This window comes from Sarcophilus harrisii, chromosome 5 (genome assembly GCF_902635505.1).
Source record: "Sarcophilus harrisii chromosome 5, mSarHar1.11, whole genome shotgun sequence".
NCBI classification, from domain to species: Eukaryota; Metazoa; Chordata; class Mammalia; order Dasyuromorphia; family Dasyuridae; genus Sarcophilus; species Sarcophilus harrisii.
In genome coordinates, this window is record NC_045430.1 from 39539262 (window position 1) to 39558178 (window position 18917).

The 18917-nt window shown below is 32.0% G+C and overlaps 1 protein-coding gene across 3 annotated transcripts in view; it reads right to left on the reverse strand.

The window, feature by feature from the left end:
* LOC100916051 (centrosomal protein of 290 kDa-like) overlaps positions 1 to 18917 on the reverse strand; it is an 89476-nt gene that overhangs the window by 20392 nt on the left and 50167 nt on the right. For 2 of the 3 annotated variants that reach the window (XM_031937927.1, XM_031937926.1), the window contains exons 32-37: positions 17933 to 18040; positions 17568 to 17702; positions 7888 to 8154; positions 6760 to 6867; positions 2955 to 3154; positions 803 to 1016 (exon numbers count right to left, since the gene is read on the reverse strand). In XM_031937927.1, coding sequence (XP_031793787.1) covers positions 803 to 1016; positions 2955 to 3154; positions 6760 to 6867; positions 7888 to 8154; positions 17568 to 17702; positions 17933 to 18040 — 1032 coding nt within the window. The remainder of the gene's footprint in view (positions 1 to 802; positions 1017 to 2954; positions 3155 to 6759; positions 6868 to 7887; positions 8155 to 17567; positions 17703 to 17932; positions 18041 to 18917) is intronic. The other variant, XM_031937928.1, reaches the window with a different exon arrangement.

Below are 18917 nucleotides of genomic sequence, written 5' to 3' on the forward strand. Positions count from 1 at the left end.
CATATCTATATAATATCCTATTCAAGATCTCTAATAGGACGTTGGAATAAGAGAATGGAGGTAAGAGACGGATTAGAGAGGAGAATAGTCCATGAGAACTGATGAGATCACCAAGTAATATAGTATAGAGAGAGAAAAGAAGAGGATCTAGAATAAAGTCTTGAAGAATCTGCATCCATTGAACAAGTATGACCTGGGTGAAGATGCAAAAAAACAGATTTAGGAGGAGTGATCACACAGGGAGGATAAGGACAAAGAGAGTGGAGTGCTAAGAAAACCTGGGTAGAGGAAGGTATCCAGGAAGGGGAATGAAGTCTCAAAAGCTACAGCCTTCTTTGTCCAGGGATCGCAAGTCATCAAGGGAAGCTGCACAGTGGTTTTAGAATACCTCTATTTTCTCTTAGTTTACTGAGTACATTTAAAGTATTTACATTGGGCAAAAGAGGTTTTCATAGGGTTAAATGTAATTTAGTAAAGGTCATATTTTCCAGAGTTTAGCAATTAACAGGAAATCAATAATCTCTTTTTAACAGAAATGAAATGCTAAAATATATAATGCATTTTTTTTGTTGGGGGGTCGCTGAGGCAATTGGGATTAAGTGACTTGCCCAGGATATTGCCCAGGCAATATATTTCTATATTGCCCACACAGCTAAGATGTGTTAAGTCAGGCCAGATTTGAACTCAGGTCCTCCCAACTTCAGGGCTGGTTGTTTATCCACTGTGCCACATAGCCTCTTGTAAATCACAGCAACATACCACATGCTCTCTTGCATTAATAACTGTGATGTTGAATACTTACTTTTTGCTGTTTTTCTTTCAAGGCTAATTGGCTCTTGAGCCGCTCTACTAAATTTTTCATGGTGGCTGTTGGAGCTCTTGTGTTGGCTTCTTTCTGAACCTGTACTTCAGATTTAAAGTGCTGCAACTTTCTCTGTGTCTGGGACATAGAATATTTTAAGTCTTCTATCTCAGCTTGCAGTTTTTTCACAGTCTCTGCATGATTTTCTTCAAGGCTACAACAAGCCAACAAAAATGCATTTAAATTACCTTGATTTTGCTATGTGAATGTTTTCTGGGATATGTGCTACTTAAGCGGACAAAAAAGCCTCCTTCAAAATGTCACAAATGCAAAAAGAGACACCTAAAAGTATGAGCTTTCAAAAGTAGAAAAGAACAATATTCTGTGCCAGGAAATGCTTCTTCAACAAGGATTCTTCAACAAAGACTGCTAAGTGAGGGGGCTCTTCTTCTCCAAATTCATGTGCTCTCTGCAAAGTTTCGAGACTATGTAATTCTATTACTCAAGTCACAGTCTATGATAAATAGGGACCATATTAGTCATCAATGTTGTCATAAGCTTCAACAATTAAATTCAGTTGAATGCCAATTTTGCTCCCATGACAAAATATTAACTTTTACCATATTATGATAGCATTTATTAATTACAATGAGAAAAAAATTATTATTGTCCAATATATATATTACCAAATAATAAATATTACTAAGTTTCCAAAGACTCTATTACCAAATTTTATAAGTGGCTATTGCAACTGAATATAAGTAATATATCTGGCAATAGAAGCAGTATATCTAGGTGGTTGGGAACAATGCTATGTTTTGGTTCCTCACAACATAAATGAAAAGATAATAATTAATCTTTTGAATGTATCTAATTCTAGTATGTACAAATAGCCCTAGCTAAAGAAAGAGTATTCAAAGACAATTATTTAGACAATTATGCAAATTCTTAAAACCTGATTTATGGGGGGATAGGTGTGGAGGGAGAGGGAAGTAACGTTAGTCTGATTTATTTTGATTATGTACACAACAAATTCAACGAACAAATATCAAAAGTCAAATATGTTACACCATATCTAAATGTATTTGTTGCTAATGTAAATGAGGTATTTTAAATGGAAATTAGAAGGATCTTAAAATATAAAACATTTATTTTACCTACCAGACTTAATAATGCATAAGAATTAATCCAAATATCTTACTATTTTCTATATTTATAAGTATAAGTATATTCTATACTTGCTATATTTTACACAATTAAAATACATCCAAAGTGGCCATATTCAGATACATCTGATATAATTAAAATACTATCTAGCTCTTTTTTTATTATAGCTTTTTATTTATAAGATATATGCATGGGTACTATCTAGCTCTGAAAAATAACATTTTTATGCTGAAAGATCACATATATAGAATTATCATTAATGAATATTAAGTTCTATTGCTGTTGGGGAGAAAATTTTTCCTTAAAATCACAATTTGATAATCAAAGTGCAATAAATTATCTCAGTTATAATCTTGAAGATTGGATTAGTTTAATATCAGTTTATTTTGAAGAACTCTACATTTCTTTGGGGTTAGATGTTTTTAAAATCCATTTTCTTAAAATATCCCTTCAAAATCTCTATCATACTGTTTTGAAAGCACAATATTACATTATTAGCAATATTGATAGCAAAAATAACAATGGTCTCTTAAAAGTATATATATTTTAGTTTTTAAGGTGCTTTCATATATACAATCTCACAATAAGCTTCTGAAGTAGGTAGGGCAAGTATATTTACCAATCTTTACCTTCTGGTTACATGGAGCTGTCCAAGGTCAGACAGCTTTCAAGTACAACATAAACAGAATTAGCCTATCTGTAGGTAGGATGGATTGCATGTGATATTAGATTTTATCTATATGGGCTTTACTGATTTTTAAAATCTTTTCTTTTTAAAAAAATTCTTTGCTTTAATAGATGATTCCCTGTGAGAGAGGAAGGGGATAAGTATGTATGAGAGAAAACAAGGATCATCAATAAAAATCTAATTTTCAGAAAGATTGGCTGCTCAGTATTAGGCCAAGGCAGGACTTGACCTTATGCCTCCTAATAGTTGTCATGATGCACATTCCAACAGTAATCACAACTGGTTTATCACATTTACCGGGTTCGGGTGCTTTCAAATTCTTTGACTTTGGTTAAAGTAATTTGTTTTTGTTTGTCTATTTCATGTGTCATTTTCTTCATTTTATTCAAAAGTGAAGAAATACAATTATCCTGTTCTGCAAGAGTTTGTTCCATTTCTGCCAGACGCGTAAAATGCTTGCTGGTAGCAACTGGTACAGAAGGTTGTTTCATTAACTCCTATGAAATATGGATAGTGAAAGTCATTTTCATGTTTAACACAAAACTACAATAACCACATTTTAATTTTATTTCCCAAATTATTCAAACAAAATAATATGAATTTTTATCATGCATTATCAAATTTACAAAATTACAGCTTCACTATGCATCGGTGTGAGCAGGGTTACTCAATACTAAATTCTCATCAAAAAAGGAGAATGCTACATTTTAGTTTTAAGATGAACTTTCCATATTATGTTTATGAAAGGATTGAGTACACTCCCAGGCAGTTGTCAAACCATCAGATTGGCCATAAACTCTTTCTTCCTCTTAAGTATACTTTGAGAGCATTCAACTATACCCTAAGCTTTTTTTTTTTCAGTTTCCAGGTGCAGACATATAACTAATTTGTGTTCAATATAAAAAAAATGCATATAGAAGAAATGAGAAATTGGACATCATAAAGTTCCACTGTTTTCTAATATTAATGCTGAATGAGAAAAATTTAGAGAAAATTTTGAATACTTTCATAATAAGGCCAAATAAGAAAAACCTGGTGAACACTGTATACAACAATGTTCAATATATACACTGTCCCATCATGAGTTCAAAACACTGAGGTTGAAGCAAACTTCATGCTTCCCAACAGAGTGAATATGGAATGGAATGTATTTAGACACTGGCAATTTATTTATAGCTGACTAAATGGTACTTATTTGTTATAAGGGTCTTTATTATTGATGAGTGGGAGAAGCAAGGAGAGTTACTTGGAGGTCAGTAGATGGATGTCACAAGGATGGACAAGGGATAGCATGAAAACAAATGATATGGAATTAAAATTTTAAACTTAATACTAATCCTTAATTTTAAAGGAAGGTCAATATGAGAAAGTCAATAACAGTTCTGTGTCATTTATCAAAACACAGTTGAAGACACTGTTTTAAGTTAGCAATACCAGTTGATACTTATATGAAGATCCAGCTACTAAATTATTTTCCTAATTTCAGGGTCAATGAAAACTAGTTTCTCATGATATTTGTATGTTTTTTTTTTGTATCAGACAATTAGAACTATACAGGCTAATTTATTTTCTTTTTCATTGTAAATACCAAAAATTTGAAGCTATATTCAGTACAATGGTTATGATTAGAAATTTTAAAAATATACAGAGAATTATGTTGAATGTTTAAGAATAAGAGCTATTTCCCATTGATAAATAGTCAAAGCTAATAAAGTTATCAAAAGAAGAAATATAAACTCTCAATAGTCATAAGAAAAAAATTTCTAAATCACTGAAAAAAGAAATGCAAATTAAAATAACCCTGAGGAAATCACCTTACACATGTCCAGTTGGCCAAGATATCAAAAAAGAAAAATGACAAAAGCTGGAGGGGCTGTGGGAAAACAGGTACTTTCCTGTCCTCTTGGTGGAAATTTGAACTAGTCCAGCCAATCGACAAAATAATTTGGAATCATGTCCCCCAAAAATATTAAACACTTCATACCCTTTTGATTCAGCAGTATCACTACTGGAATCTATAAAGACCTCAAAAAGATTTTTTAAAAAGAAGAATAAAGATCTCATTTAAATAAAAATATTTATACTAGCTCTTTTCATGGTGGCAAAGAATTAGAAACTGAGGAAGTTCACATTAATTAGGGAATAGCTGAACATATTATTGTCTGGAACATATTATAAGCTGGAATACTATTGTAATGTAAGAAATTGTAATATAATACTTTTGTAATATTAAGAAACAGTGTAAACAGATAATTTTAGAGAATTGTTGAAGAGTTGTATGAACTGATACAAAATGAAGTGAGCAAAATGAAGAATTGTAAAGATGAAACAACTTTGAAAGAAGCATTTAACTGATCAAAGGACTCATGATTCATGATGAAACATGTTAATCCTCCTGTAGACAAAGAAATTAAGAACTTAAAGAGCACAGATCAGAGCACACATGTTTGTGTGTATGCCCACAATATATATCCATACACATAGTATATTAATGGGATGATATATAAATAGAAAAAAAGTAAATATTTAAGAGAAAACAGGAAAGATGTGTGCAAAGAGAGATACAATTTCTTCAATGTACATTTGCCTTTTCACTGTACAGAAAAGTTATGGAAGAGGGGAAAGTTTACACAACCAACATGCCCTTGCCTATACATTTTCAGTTTAAGGAGGTCGTTTACTTATAGTTAAATTTTTAAAATCACATTTCAAATGCCAATAATTTCAAGGTCTTTTTCATACTTGTGAAAGAAAAATAAGAGATAAATTATGTTTTTATTTTATAAAGTAAAAAAATTAAATGTTTCAAAATTAAAGTTTACTATACTCTGAAGTGTTTCTAACATACTATAAAGTTATTTTTTTAATAATAATGATGTTAATATCAATAATAGTAATAATAATGATGATGAGCCTACTATGTAGAGGGCACTGTGCTGAGGACTTTTAAAAAAATAATCTCTTTATTTGATCTCCACAAATACCTCATGAGGTAAATGCTATTGCTGTCCCTATTTTACATTGAGGAAACATAGAAGGTAAGGACAAGGTCATATATCTAGTATGTGAGGCTGAAACAGAACTATGGCCTTCCTAACTTCTGGCCCAACCTTGTCTTTTATCTACTGAACAAGATCAAAGCCAAAAAACTTGGGAGTGTGAAAATGAAATCTGACCATACCCAAAGAGAACTGTCATTCTCTTGAGAAATGGCAATCTAATAAATACACTTTTCAATCTACTCTGTGAGCCCTATAATAGGAAGATGACAAGAGCTTGCAGTCTGCTCTTTCACTTTCTTGCTTACTTCCTGAGCAAGTTAATTACTCTCTTTGGGTCACAATTGTCCCATTGGAACCATAGAAGGGTAGGACATAGAACATGCTTACTTCTTTTAGTTCTTACAATTTTCATTGGGGGGGGGTTAGATTTAAATTTTGTTGTTTCAGATCAAAATACTGTTAAAAGAGTTGGCTAATGTTTTGGATTGAATCATGATTTTATACTGAATAAGCATGGCCTGTTTAGAGATGCTTGTCCCAGTCAGATTTTCCTTTTTTTCTATTTTCTCAAGTTGTTGAAATAGAGAGAGAAATGTCTGGCATGAGGGTAGAGAGAAATTTGGGGTGTCAGGAAGATCTGGATTCAAGATTTGATCTCACCACCCAAAGTCTAATGGACTCAGACAACTCTTCAAAACATAAGTTGCAGAGTAGGCATTGACTTATGCTTTTTGGTAGATGGAAGCTTCTTCCTGGAAGTTCCTTACATCAATTAAAATTCAGGTCCAGACTAAAAATACCAAAGGTTGAAATGGAACCACTTTTTAAAACTGTTTTTAGGGAACAAGACTATTATCTATTGTACAAGCTAGTTGATGTCAGGCCTTTTTTATATATATAATGACATGCCAAAGCGAACTCTGATGCACTGAATATCCATACCTGAATGAGTAAGCTTAATTATAGGACTTTATTTACTTATATATATTGTCTTTATTATAACAGAAGGAATGACTATAATTTTAAAATTTATATAAACACTTAAAACAAAATCACTGAATAAAAAAAAAAAGGAAAAAAAAAACAGATAAAGATCTTACCATAGCTGTTTGTTTGAATTTGCTAAGTGAACTGTCACCCTGCAGGTCTAATTTTTGATGAAGAATGAAAACTTCTTCCTGATGCTTCTGGATAATTTCTCTTTGCTCCTGTATGTACATCAAATGAGAGTTCCTTTACTTCTGAAGACTGTAGGATCACATAATCCCAATTTAAAGTAATATAAATATTTTATAATCATTAAAAATTGAAACTTGCTAACATCTTTCTCCTCTGCTTTGTTGTGTAAGGGGTCTGACCCTGAAATATATGTGGCTAGGCTAGGTAAACTTTCTTTAAATTGGACCCAGACACAAGATTTTAAACGTAAATGAAGCTCAAAACCAGAAAGCTGTCCACCAGGGGATGAATTTTTCAGCACCAGCAGTTTTACTAAGCAAATAATAAGCACCTTCTCTGTGCAAGAAACCATGTTAGGCACAAGGAAAAAAATAGTAGATATCATACACAAGCTTCTCTCTCAAAAGATTTACAACGTACTGGCAACTCAAGAAGAGATTAAAATTTATGTGTGTAGATTGAGAACCCAATTGCTAAACTCAACAAAATTCAGGGAAAAGCAATATTACTATCCCTATGAGGTAGAATGTGTGTTTGGACATAATTGATCTCTTTTGAGAAAGAAAAACAGAGGGCTAAGTCTCCTGCATATATCACTATGTGGTCCCATGGCCTATCCTTGGATTTGATAAAATATTCTTTATAATTAAAAAAAATGCTTTCAAAGTTATTTTTATTCTTTAGGAAATTCTTAAATGTTCAAGATTTTTTTCTTGCCAGATCCATGGGAAACTTCTAAACACTCATCTACCTCAATTTATTCTACTTTTTCCCTTCTTCCTTCACCTAACTCCATTTCTCTTTTGTAAGCACAAATAGGTTTATTTGATCATCTTATCTCTTGTTATATGTACATATAAGAAATTCTCATAAACACAAACTGTTCAGTTTTACTGATTAATCACAGTCAAGAAACCCTTCTAAACTAGACATTTTGAAAATACAAAATAAACTCTCTCCCTCTTCAACAGTAAAATGGAGTTTAGTATTGTGTTAAAGATCATGAAAAGGCCTTTTATGAAAATCACCCTGTGTTACAACTCAGGTACCTCTCTGGCTTTTTCTAGCAGATCCTGATATTTCTTTATGACCTCCTCCTTTTGATTTAATCTCGCTTGCATGTTGGCAATAGCCTGGTGAGCAACTTTCAATACATGATGGCTCTCTGGCTCTTCTTCCTTTCTACTGAGCTGGGCCATGAGCCGCTCTCTTTCTGCTGCAGCAGGTAGGCGGAGTCTGAGTTCGTTGATTATTCTATCTCTTGACAGAACATTTTGTTCTGCTTCCCGTAAGGCAGATTCTTTCTCCTTCAGTTTCTGTAAAATAGAAAATTATCACTCAATAACATATCATTTAAAAAACCCATATTTTCCTCTTTAAAATGATTTAATACAATTTTTTATTCAGTTCTAAACAGAACTTCAGTACTAGATATAAAAATGACTGATGAACTATAAAAAACTTGACTATATTTAAAAAGAAAGGAAAAACAGATTAGACTGAAGTTACATTCAATCCAGCTATATGTGCTGTTAGATCATAAACATATTACGCATGTGTTAAGACAAATAGATTAGAAAAAAGATTAAAGATGAAAGAGAATACCATATTCCAACTCAGCCTAATATCTCTGGACTCAAAAATTGGAAGTAGACACAAGACATGGAATTGTTTATAATTTTCCTAAAAATTTTAACTCTTGCATGAGTGACCAAAGTAGGAAGTCAATAATGTCAAAAGATGATATTAACCATGAAATATTTACATATTCTTACCATGCCAAAGGACAACATAGAGTATTTCTATAAAGTTATTTCTAACAAATTATCAAGCAGAATGATGGAAGATTAATGCTGTAAAGTTACCCATGCATATAACCTGTAAATAAAAGGCTATTAAATAAAAAATATAAAAAATAAAAATAAAAAAGAATGATGGAAGATTAAGAGATATACTCCTCCAAAAAGCAGCAAATACTGTCAAGAAGAATATGATATCTAGCCAATCCAGATCATGATGGCTAGGAACACATGCAGATGAATGAATGAATAAATGAACATTTATTAAGTACTTCCTATGTACTGAGAATTGTGCTAAGGACTAAAAGTCAAAGGACAAGAAATAAAAGCAAAAGATCCAGCATTTTCAAAGTAACAACATTATCATTTGCAATAATCATGTAACCTCAGAGTGATGTGTTTCTATAAGTGAATATGAGGAATTAAAATTGATTCAATAAACTGCAAAACACACCTGTAGTTCAATGTTTTCTCAATGAGTAATCCCCTTAGTTGGGTTGAAACACTTTTTGTATTCCCTTCTTTGTTATTACCTTAAAAATCTACAGCAAATTTTTTGACTATCTTCAATAATACCAAATTTTGATTCTTTGAAAATTTGATTTTTGAATAAATTCCAAAGCTATTGAAAAGCATGTATGACAAATAAGATGGGTGATCAGGGCAGCTCGATGCTACAGTGTACAGAGCACTGGCCATGGAGTCAAAAGGACCCGAGATCAAATCCATTCTCAGACACTGAATACTTCCTACCTGTGTGACCCTGGGCAACTCACCCCCAATTGTCTCACAAAGAAAATGATAAGATGGGCGATCAAATGTTTGATCAAAATGAAGTATGACTACAAAGTAATGAGATTAGTTTTCTTATATGGCACATAATTATGAAGGTAATTACAAAAAAGGAGTTCTAAAAATGGTTTGGGCAGTAGCAACACAGTGTGATGAGCTAAATCAACTTCCCAAGTTAACTACTTTGAAAGAATACAGTCCACTAAATTCTGGCATTCAAAAAAAAATCAGTCTTATCACTTTGATGCAGGGACACTAGTTTGGGGTATTCCTGGTACACAATATTGTGTCTCCCAACTTGAACATTATTCCAAGTTGTCTCCCATGCCTGCCATGGTCTCTTTCTTCAATTCTACCTTCAAGCATAGGTAGAATTCAACTGAGAAAAGGAAGAAGAGAAATGACATTTACATAGTGCCTTCTAATGTCTGAGCTCTGTGCTGAGTGCTTTAAAAACAATGTCTCATTTGCTCTTAACATTACTGTGAGGTGGTGGTGACTTCTTGTTGTTTTTCAGATGTGTCTCACTCTCAATTCCAATTGGGTTTTCCTGGGCAGAAATATTGGATTGATTTGCCACTTCCTTCTTCAGCTTATTTTACAATGAAAAACTGAGGTAAACAGAAGTTCAAAGACGTGCCTAGGATGAATCCTGAGAATGGATTTGGACTCACGAAGATGAGTGTTCCTGATTCTAACCTCAGAACTGTATCCTCTATGTTACCATCAGGTCTGAATCAAAGCTCTTCTTTCTGCAAAAAGCCATTTCCAATCCTTAATCTTAGTGCTCTTCCTCTAGGTGACCCATACCCCATCAATTCTTCCTTATACATCTTGTTTGTGAATTGCTATTTCTACAGCATCTTCCCCATTAAATTGTGATGTATTTGAGAACAGGGAGTGTTTTAATTGGATCCCTCATGCTTTACCCCCATGCCTAGCACATAGAAGGAGCTTAATCAATGCCAGATAACTGCTTCATATTCTACATGAAAGATGAAGCTTGGATGACCTGCTAGATGAAATAAATAGTAAAAAAAAAAAAAAAAAAATCTGTGTTGGAGCTGAAATAATTTTAAAGCACTAAGAACATTTTCCAAAGAGAAATCCAAAAACAATGATAACACATACGGAACTTTTCCTAAAGAAAACAAAATATTAGTAATCCACATGCCAGCTTTTTCATTTATATAAAATCTTTAGGACTATGATCTGAATGTGTCTAAATAGTATACTTGATTTTAATAAAACCAAAAACACAAGAAACTAAAAGGCATCTTGTTTATAAAGATTATATAATCTTCATGATCACACAATATGTCAAGAATATAAGCTCCTGTGGTATTTAATTGTTTATTAATTTGAAGAATTTGACTTCATAGAATAAATGACCCATTCAAAACTCTTTTTAAAGTTTCTCCTACACATATATAATTAAAGTTATTTTACATATAGATATAAAACCACTAACAATGCCATAAAAGAGATGTTTGCTCAATAAATCTGAAATCAAGCTAGACATATATTCACTCATGGTATTTGCCACTGACGAGAAAACTTTTCAAACAAGAGTACAATGCCTTACTACTGGCTTCTACAAATGCTCAATGACACTGAGCTCAAGAACACCATTCAAGGAACAACCATCCACACAAGAAAAACAAAGGGCAGGGTTAAGATGGCTGAGAAATCTGTCAATAAAAAGTTATTATAATAATTTTAAAAAAACATTAAATTTCCATTTCAATAAAGTCTAAATAAAAAAAAAGATGGCTGAGAAAGCACTCAGCTGAGCTCTCCCAACATTCATCACTATAAACAATTTAAAAAAAATGTCTCAACTTGAATTCTAGAATGGTAGAACCAACAAAAGGTCAAACTAAGACATTCTTCCAGGCAAAAGACAACTTAGGAGACTAGAAAGAGGTATCTGTGACATGAGGAGGAAGTTCACCCAGAGCCCAGGTGGATTATTAACAGTGGCAGCAGCAGCTTTGGGAGCTCGCAAGGCAAAGATGGTAAGGGAACCTGACAAGTGGTCCAAAAGGGACCACAGAGGATCCCTGACCTAGCTCTGGTCCCAAGAGAACAGGGGCCCTGAAGAACAGTATTTTTTTATGCTAAAAAGAGATTGGGAGAGGCAGCTAGGTGGTGCAGTGGATAGAGCATCAGCCCTCAAGTCAAGGGGACCTGAGTTCAAAGCTGGTCTCAGACACTTAACACTTCCTAGCTGTGTGACCCTGGACAAGTCACTAAATCCCAATTGCCTCAACAACAACAACAACAAAAGAGATCAGGACACTGCTACTGACCACACCTTTCTCCAGATCACACCAGCTTGGCAGAACTGAAAATTTTCAACCCCCTAGAACTAGCTATGAAAATAGCAGTGAGAAAACTGCTGAAGCTCCTCTCTTATACCCCAATCTTAGAAACAAAGTGGAACTTTAACATAAAAGTTCAACTTCAAGTAACAGGCTGGAAAAAAGAAGTACACAACAACAATTACTACAATAACAACAACAAAAAAAAACCCTCACCATAAAAAACTATTGGTAAGCTACTCAAAAGTTTTCCTAGGGCAGATCAAGACCAAGAAATGTGCTTTTCAACATTAATTAAAGTGATAGGAAAAAAGGGAAAAGAAAGGAGAGTAAGTGAAGAAGACGAAAAAACAATTCACAAAAAAAGAATTAAAAAACACCTTAAAAACAGAATTGGACAAATGATTTTAAAAGTCTCATAGTCATCAAGAAGCAATAAAAGAAGTCAAAAGAATGAAAATGTAAAATCAAATGTAAAATATTTCAATAGGAAAAGTTATTTTTCTGGAAAATCTAGAAAACAGACTGAGGAAAGCTACTTTAAGAATTATTGGATTATCTGAAAACTATGATTAAAAAAAAAAGCCTAGACATCCTACTGCAAGAAGTTATAAAAGAAAACTTCCCCATTTCCTAGAACCAGTGTGTAAAATAGAAGTGGAAAAAATCCACCAATCCCCTCTTAAAAGAGATTCCCAGGATGAAAACTCCCAGGAATATTACAACCATATTCCAGAGCTGCTAGTTGTAGAGAAAATACTACAAATAGCTAGAAAGAAATCATTCAAATAGTATAGAACCACAGTCAGGATCACACAAGATTTACTAACTGCCATTAAAGAAATGGAAGGTTTGGAACATGATAAGAATTCTCTAAGTTAAAGAAGGAATGCGAAAAGTTATTGCACATAATAGAGGCATGCAAGAAAGAGTTTTTATATTAACGGGGAAAATGATGTGAGATAGGAAGAGGCTAGCAATGCTTGAATCTAATTTTCATCTAAATTGGTTGAAATAGAGAAGGATATAGAAACATATTTAATTGGGTGTAATAATCTACCTTACCTAATAGGGAAATAGGAAAAGAAAAAGAGAAGAGAAAAAAGTAGGGGGATGATACAAGGGAAGGTAGATAAAAAAGAAGGCAAAGCATAACAGAATTTAGAGAAGGAACAAGGTAAAGAGAACAATAAACAGGAGAAAATAGGATAGAAGGAAATGCAAAGTTAATGATTGCAACCGTGAATGTGAATTAAGATGAATTAATTTATAAAACAGAAGTAAAGAGCATAATAGATTACAAACCAGAATTCAACAATATGTTTTTCACATGAAACACACATAGAACACAGAGAGATATACAGAGTTAAAATAAGGGTCTGAAGAAAATCTATTAAACTTCAGCTGAAGCAAAAAAAGGCAGGAATATCAATAATGATCTCAGAAAAAAAAAACTTAATTAAAAGACATCAGCAGAGAAACTATTTCTCACTGAAAGTACTAAATAAAGACAAAGAAGTAATAGCAGCATTAAACAGATATGCACCAAATGGCATAGCATTCAAATTCTTAAAAGAAAAGTTAAATGTGTTGAAATAGAGAGTAAAATATACTAATTGGGGGGGGGGGCTTCAACTTTCTATTCTAAATTAGATAAATCTAATCATAAGATAAATAAATTAAGGAGATGAATAGGATCTTAAGAGAATTTAAATATGATAGACCTATGGAGAAAGCTAACTGGAAATAGAAAGGAGTGTACCTTTTCATCCATTGTATTAGCATTTTAACAAAACTAACCATTTTTGGAGCATAAAAACCTCACAAATAAATGCAAAAAAGCAGAAATATTAAATCCACCCTTTTCAAGCCATAATGCCATTAAAGTTATATTCAGTAAAGAGTCTTGCAACCTTAAAGTAAAAATTAATTGGAAAGTAAATAATTTAATTCTAAAGAATGAATGCATCAAAGAATAAATCATAAAAAAAGTATCAATTACATTAAAGAAAGTTATAACAGTGAAAAAACATATCAAAATTTATGGATATACCCAAACCAGTATTTAGGAGAAAGTTTATATCTCTCAATGTTTATATCAGTAAAAGAGAGTAAGAGCAGATCAATGAAATGTCCATTCAACTAAACTAAAAATAAAAACAAAAGCAAAAACAGCAAACAACAAATTAAAAATATCAATTAAAAACCTAAATAGAAATCCTGAAAAATCAAAGGGAAAAATAATAAATTGAAAGCTTAAAAAATTGAATGTAATAAATTAAATGGAAAAAATATAACTAGGAGCTAGTTTTATAAAATACCAAACAACTACATAAGCTAGTGGGTAATTTTGATTTAAAAAAAAAAAAAGAAAAAAAGAAAACGAAAATACCAGCATCAAAAATGGAAAGGGTGAATACACCAAAATGAAGATGAAATAAAAGCAATTATTAGGAGTTATGTTGCTCAATTTATATGCCAGCAAAACTAACAATCTAAATGAAATTAATGAATATTTACAAAAATAAAAAATACTCAGATTAACAGAAGAGGAAATAGAATAGTTAAAATTAAAGTGATATGTGAACAAAGAAAAAATCTCCAAGACCAAATGGATTTACAAGTGAAGTCTAGCAAATGTTTAAGGAACAATTTGTCCTAATGCCACATATAGTATTTTAAAAAATATATGAAAAGGAGTTTTACCTAATTCTTTTCATGACACAAATATGATGATGATACTTTTGTTCAGGAAGAACAAAAACAGCTTAAGAAAATTGCAAACCAATTTCTTTATTGAAAATTTAAAATAAGATATTAGCAAGTAGATAAGAGTAATATATCAAAGAGATCATACACTTTGTTTGAATGGGATTTATACCAGAGCTGGTTCAACATTAGTAAAACTATAATAAACATCATTAATCATGTCAATAACAAAAACCACAAAAATTATATGATTACTTCCTCAGATGCAGAAAAAAACTTTTGATAAAAAAATACCCATTCCTATTATAAACACTAAAAATCTGTAGGAATAAATGAAGGCTTTCAAGTAATATAAGTCTAAAATCAAAAATAAGCATTATTTGTAATATAGATCAATGGGAATTAATGGGAATGGAAATTTTCCGATCAGGTAAGAAGAGAACTAATGATGTCCATTATTATCACTATTATTCAGTATTTTACTAAAAATGCCAGTTATAAACAATAAGACACACAAAAATAAATAAAAACAGACAAGGATATAAAACAATATATTTATTCTAAGAGAACTCCAGGTAATACACTAAAAACTAATTGAAACAATGAATTGCACATAAGTTATATAGCATGTGAATTAAACCACACAAGTTAACTCTACTTACATGTTACAAATCTCAGCAGGAAGAGACAAAAAGAGAAATTCCTTTAAAAATAATCATAGAGAATATTAAATATTTGTGAGTCTACCTGCCAAAAGAAAGCTAGGGACTACATGAACATAATTGCAAAATAATTTTTCACACAAAGATAGATCTGAACAATCTGAGAAATATTTATTGCTCATGAGGTCAAGACAATAAATAAAAATGTCAATTCTACATAAGTTAATATACTTATTCATTCATATGCCAATCAAACTATCAAACAATTATTTTATAGATCTAAAAATAATAAAGTTCAGCTGTAAAAAAAAAAAAGAATATCAAGGGGAAAAAATGAAAGAAAATGGTGTGGAATTATTAGATTTCAAGCAATACTACAAAGTGGTAATTATCAAAATAATCTAGTACTGGCTGAGAAATAGTGGTAAGTCAGTGGAATAGATCAGATATACTAGACACAATAGTAAATGACCACCATAATCTTATGTTTTATAGACTCAAAGATCTAAGAGTTGAAGGAAAGAACTCTCCACTTGACAAAAATTGCTGGGAAAACACTTTGGCAGAAATCAGGCACACACTAAAATCTTATACAGCATAATAAAATAGAGTCAAAATGGGTAAATGATTTACATATAAAGGGGAATATCATAAGCAAACTAGGGAAGCATGGAAAAATGCACCTATCAGATCTATGAGAAGGGAAGAGTATATCACCAAAGAAGAGATAGATAGGATCATGGCATCCATTCTTATTAAAAACAATAGAGAGTATAGGAATAAATTACTTTTCCTTAAAATAGTCAGTAGCATCTATTTAAAACCATCAGCAAGCATCATATGTAATGGAACCATTCCCAATAAGATCAGGGGTGAACAAAGTTGCCCACTATCACCATTACTATTCAATATTGTATTAGAATATTTTTTGCTTTGGCTTTGGCAATAAGAGAAGAAAAAGAGAGTAAAAGAACTAGAGAAGGTAATGAGGAAACCAAATTATCACTCTTTGCAGATGATATGATGGTACACTTAGAGAACCCTCTAGAGAATCAACTAAAAAACTGTTAAAAGTAATCCACAACTTTAGCAAAATTGCAAGATGCAAAATAAATCCACATAAATCATCAGTATTTGTATACACCACTAACAAAATCTAATAGCAAGAGATACAAAGAGAAATTCCATTTAAAATAACTGTCAATAGTATAAAATATTTGGGAATCTATCTGCCAAGGGAAAGGCAGTAACTATATGAGCAAAACTACAAAACATTTTCTACACAAATGAAGTCAGATTTAAACAACTGGAAAAATATCAAGTGCTCTTGGATAGGTTGGGTGAATATAATAAAGATGACAATACTATCTAAACTAATCTGCTTATTTAGTGCTATACCAATCAAACTCCCAAGAAACTATTTTGCTGAGCTAGAAAAAATAACAACAAAATTAATCTGGAAGAAGAGGTAAAGAACTTCAAGGGATTTCATGAAAAAAAAAAAATCAAATGAAGGTCCTTGCTGTACCAAATCTAAAACTATATTATAAAGCAGCGGTTATCAAAACCATTTGGTACTGTCTAAGAAATAGAGCAGTTTACCAGTGGAATAGGTCAGATTTACTGAATAAAATAGTTAATGCCTATAGTAATCTAGTGTTTGACAAACCCAACGACTTCAGCTTTTGGGATAAGAATTCACTATTTGACAAAAACTGCTGGGAAAAGTGGAAACTGGTATGGCAGAAACTAGGCACTGACCCACACCTAACACTGTATACCAAGATAAGGTGAAATGGGTTCATGATCTAGACATAAAGAATGATATGATCATGAGAAGCAAAATAGTTATTTTTTATTATATAATACTAAAAGTTTTTTTGCACAAACAAAAGCAACACAACCAAAATTAGAAGGAAAGCAGGACAAGTGGGAAAAACTTATGTCAAATTTCTCAGATAAAAATTTTTTTTGGGGGGATCTCTTTGCTAAAAAGCAAGAATTAAATCAATTTCTAAGTCCTCATTAACAAGTGACATTTTACAAAGTATACATAATAGAGAACAGATTCATGAGATTCATGCAAGAAAGTAACATAGAATGAAAATTTGGAAAAATATTCAATTAAATAGTGAAGAATCAGATATTTGTAGACAACTCCTTCATACTTTTCAGCTGCCACATTAGGGGTCACTGATTATCAATATGCCCAAAGAACAAAAGCAAAAGAGGTCAGGAAGAAAAACTCAAATCAATCAATTCTGTTTTTTTTCTTAGTGATTCATATCAGTTATGTTAGGGAAAGGATTTGAAAGCAGTGGCAAGAATATGTTTTTAAATTACTTACAGATTTAACAATAAATTGCAAGCTTCACCTTCATAGACAAATATTAACATAGGAGCTACACATTAATGTCTAACACTTTTAAGGCAAATTAATTACCTCCTCCAATAATTTACAAGTCGCTTGTGTCTCCATGATTTTTCGAACATTCTCCTTGATTTTTCTCAAAGCTATCTCAAGTTGACTTGAAAGAGGCAACCTAGGGTCTGGTATTGATCCTGTAGCCTCTTCAAACTGTTGCGAAATACAAATTTGCAAAAAACAGTGCTAATATTAAAAAAAAAAAATGCTCATTTTTCTCAAGCGTATCAGAAGCATAATTTAAATGCTATCTCTCTTTTAAATATCAAAAGATAATTTTGCTTGATTGGGGAGGAAAAATTTCCAACAATGTACATTCTAAACCTTTTTACATGGCAAGAAATTTGTACACTATTCACAATTTACTGTTAATCACTATATACCTTTTGTGCTGCGTTCAAGATTTCATTTTGTTGACTAACAAATATATCCAGCTGACGTTCTAACTCAACCTCTCTTTGATCCCAGGTCATCTGCTGTTCTTCATGAATCTATGGAAAAAGTTTACTTCAATAACAAAGCAGAAACTGGAAGAAATTTACAAATGGGTAAATGGAATAGCTAAAGATATAGGATGAGTTAATGTTGGAGTCTAGCTCCTGTAGTGAATTAAGGGTGTGATTTTTACCTGGACTGGGTGGAAAGAGTCTTGAATATGAATTCTTCAAAGTTTATTGATCAGAGAGATGAATATATATGCCTCAAATGCTCATAGATTTGATACAAAGTACACTCTTTGAAGTTCCTATAGTTTTCTCTAACAAACAAGATCTACTGAGATGTAAATGATTAAGACCTGGATCTTAGTTAATTAGACAGAGATGCAAATAGCTAAGATACACATCAGGGTAAAGTTTATCATACCATTGTCTCAAATAGCTTTCTCCCAAATGCCTTAGTCTCTTTTGTGGGCTTTTTTTCCAGTCCTAAATTCAAAGATTTGCCTTTAGTCCAAAAAATAGTGTTTGCATTTAGCTTCAGTTGCTAGATTGTTAATTTATTATATTGACTAGCAGACTCTGCTATTTCAATAAGAAAAGGGAGTTTGGGTGAACCAAGTTACAGTAAGATTCAAGACCTGGAATAGATTCTTACCTCCTGGCCCTCTACAAGCTAAGTAAGTTGTTCAACTTAATATTACTATTTGTGTCATATTTTCTATCTTTACTATTATAAGAATCATCCAGGGGCAACTAGGTGGCACAGTGGATAGAGCACAGCCCTGAAGTCAGGAGGACCTGAGTTCAAATCAGACACTTAACACTTCCTAGCTGTGTGACCTTAGGCAAGTCACTTAACCCCAATTGCCTCAGCAAAAAAGAAAAAAAAATCATACATTTAAAAATGATTTAAATAGTAAGAACTGAA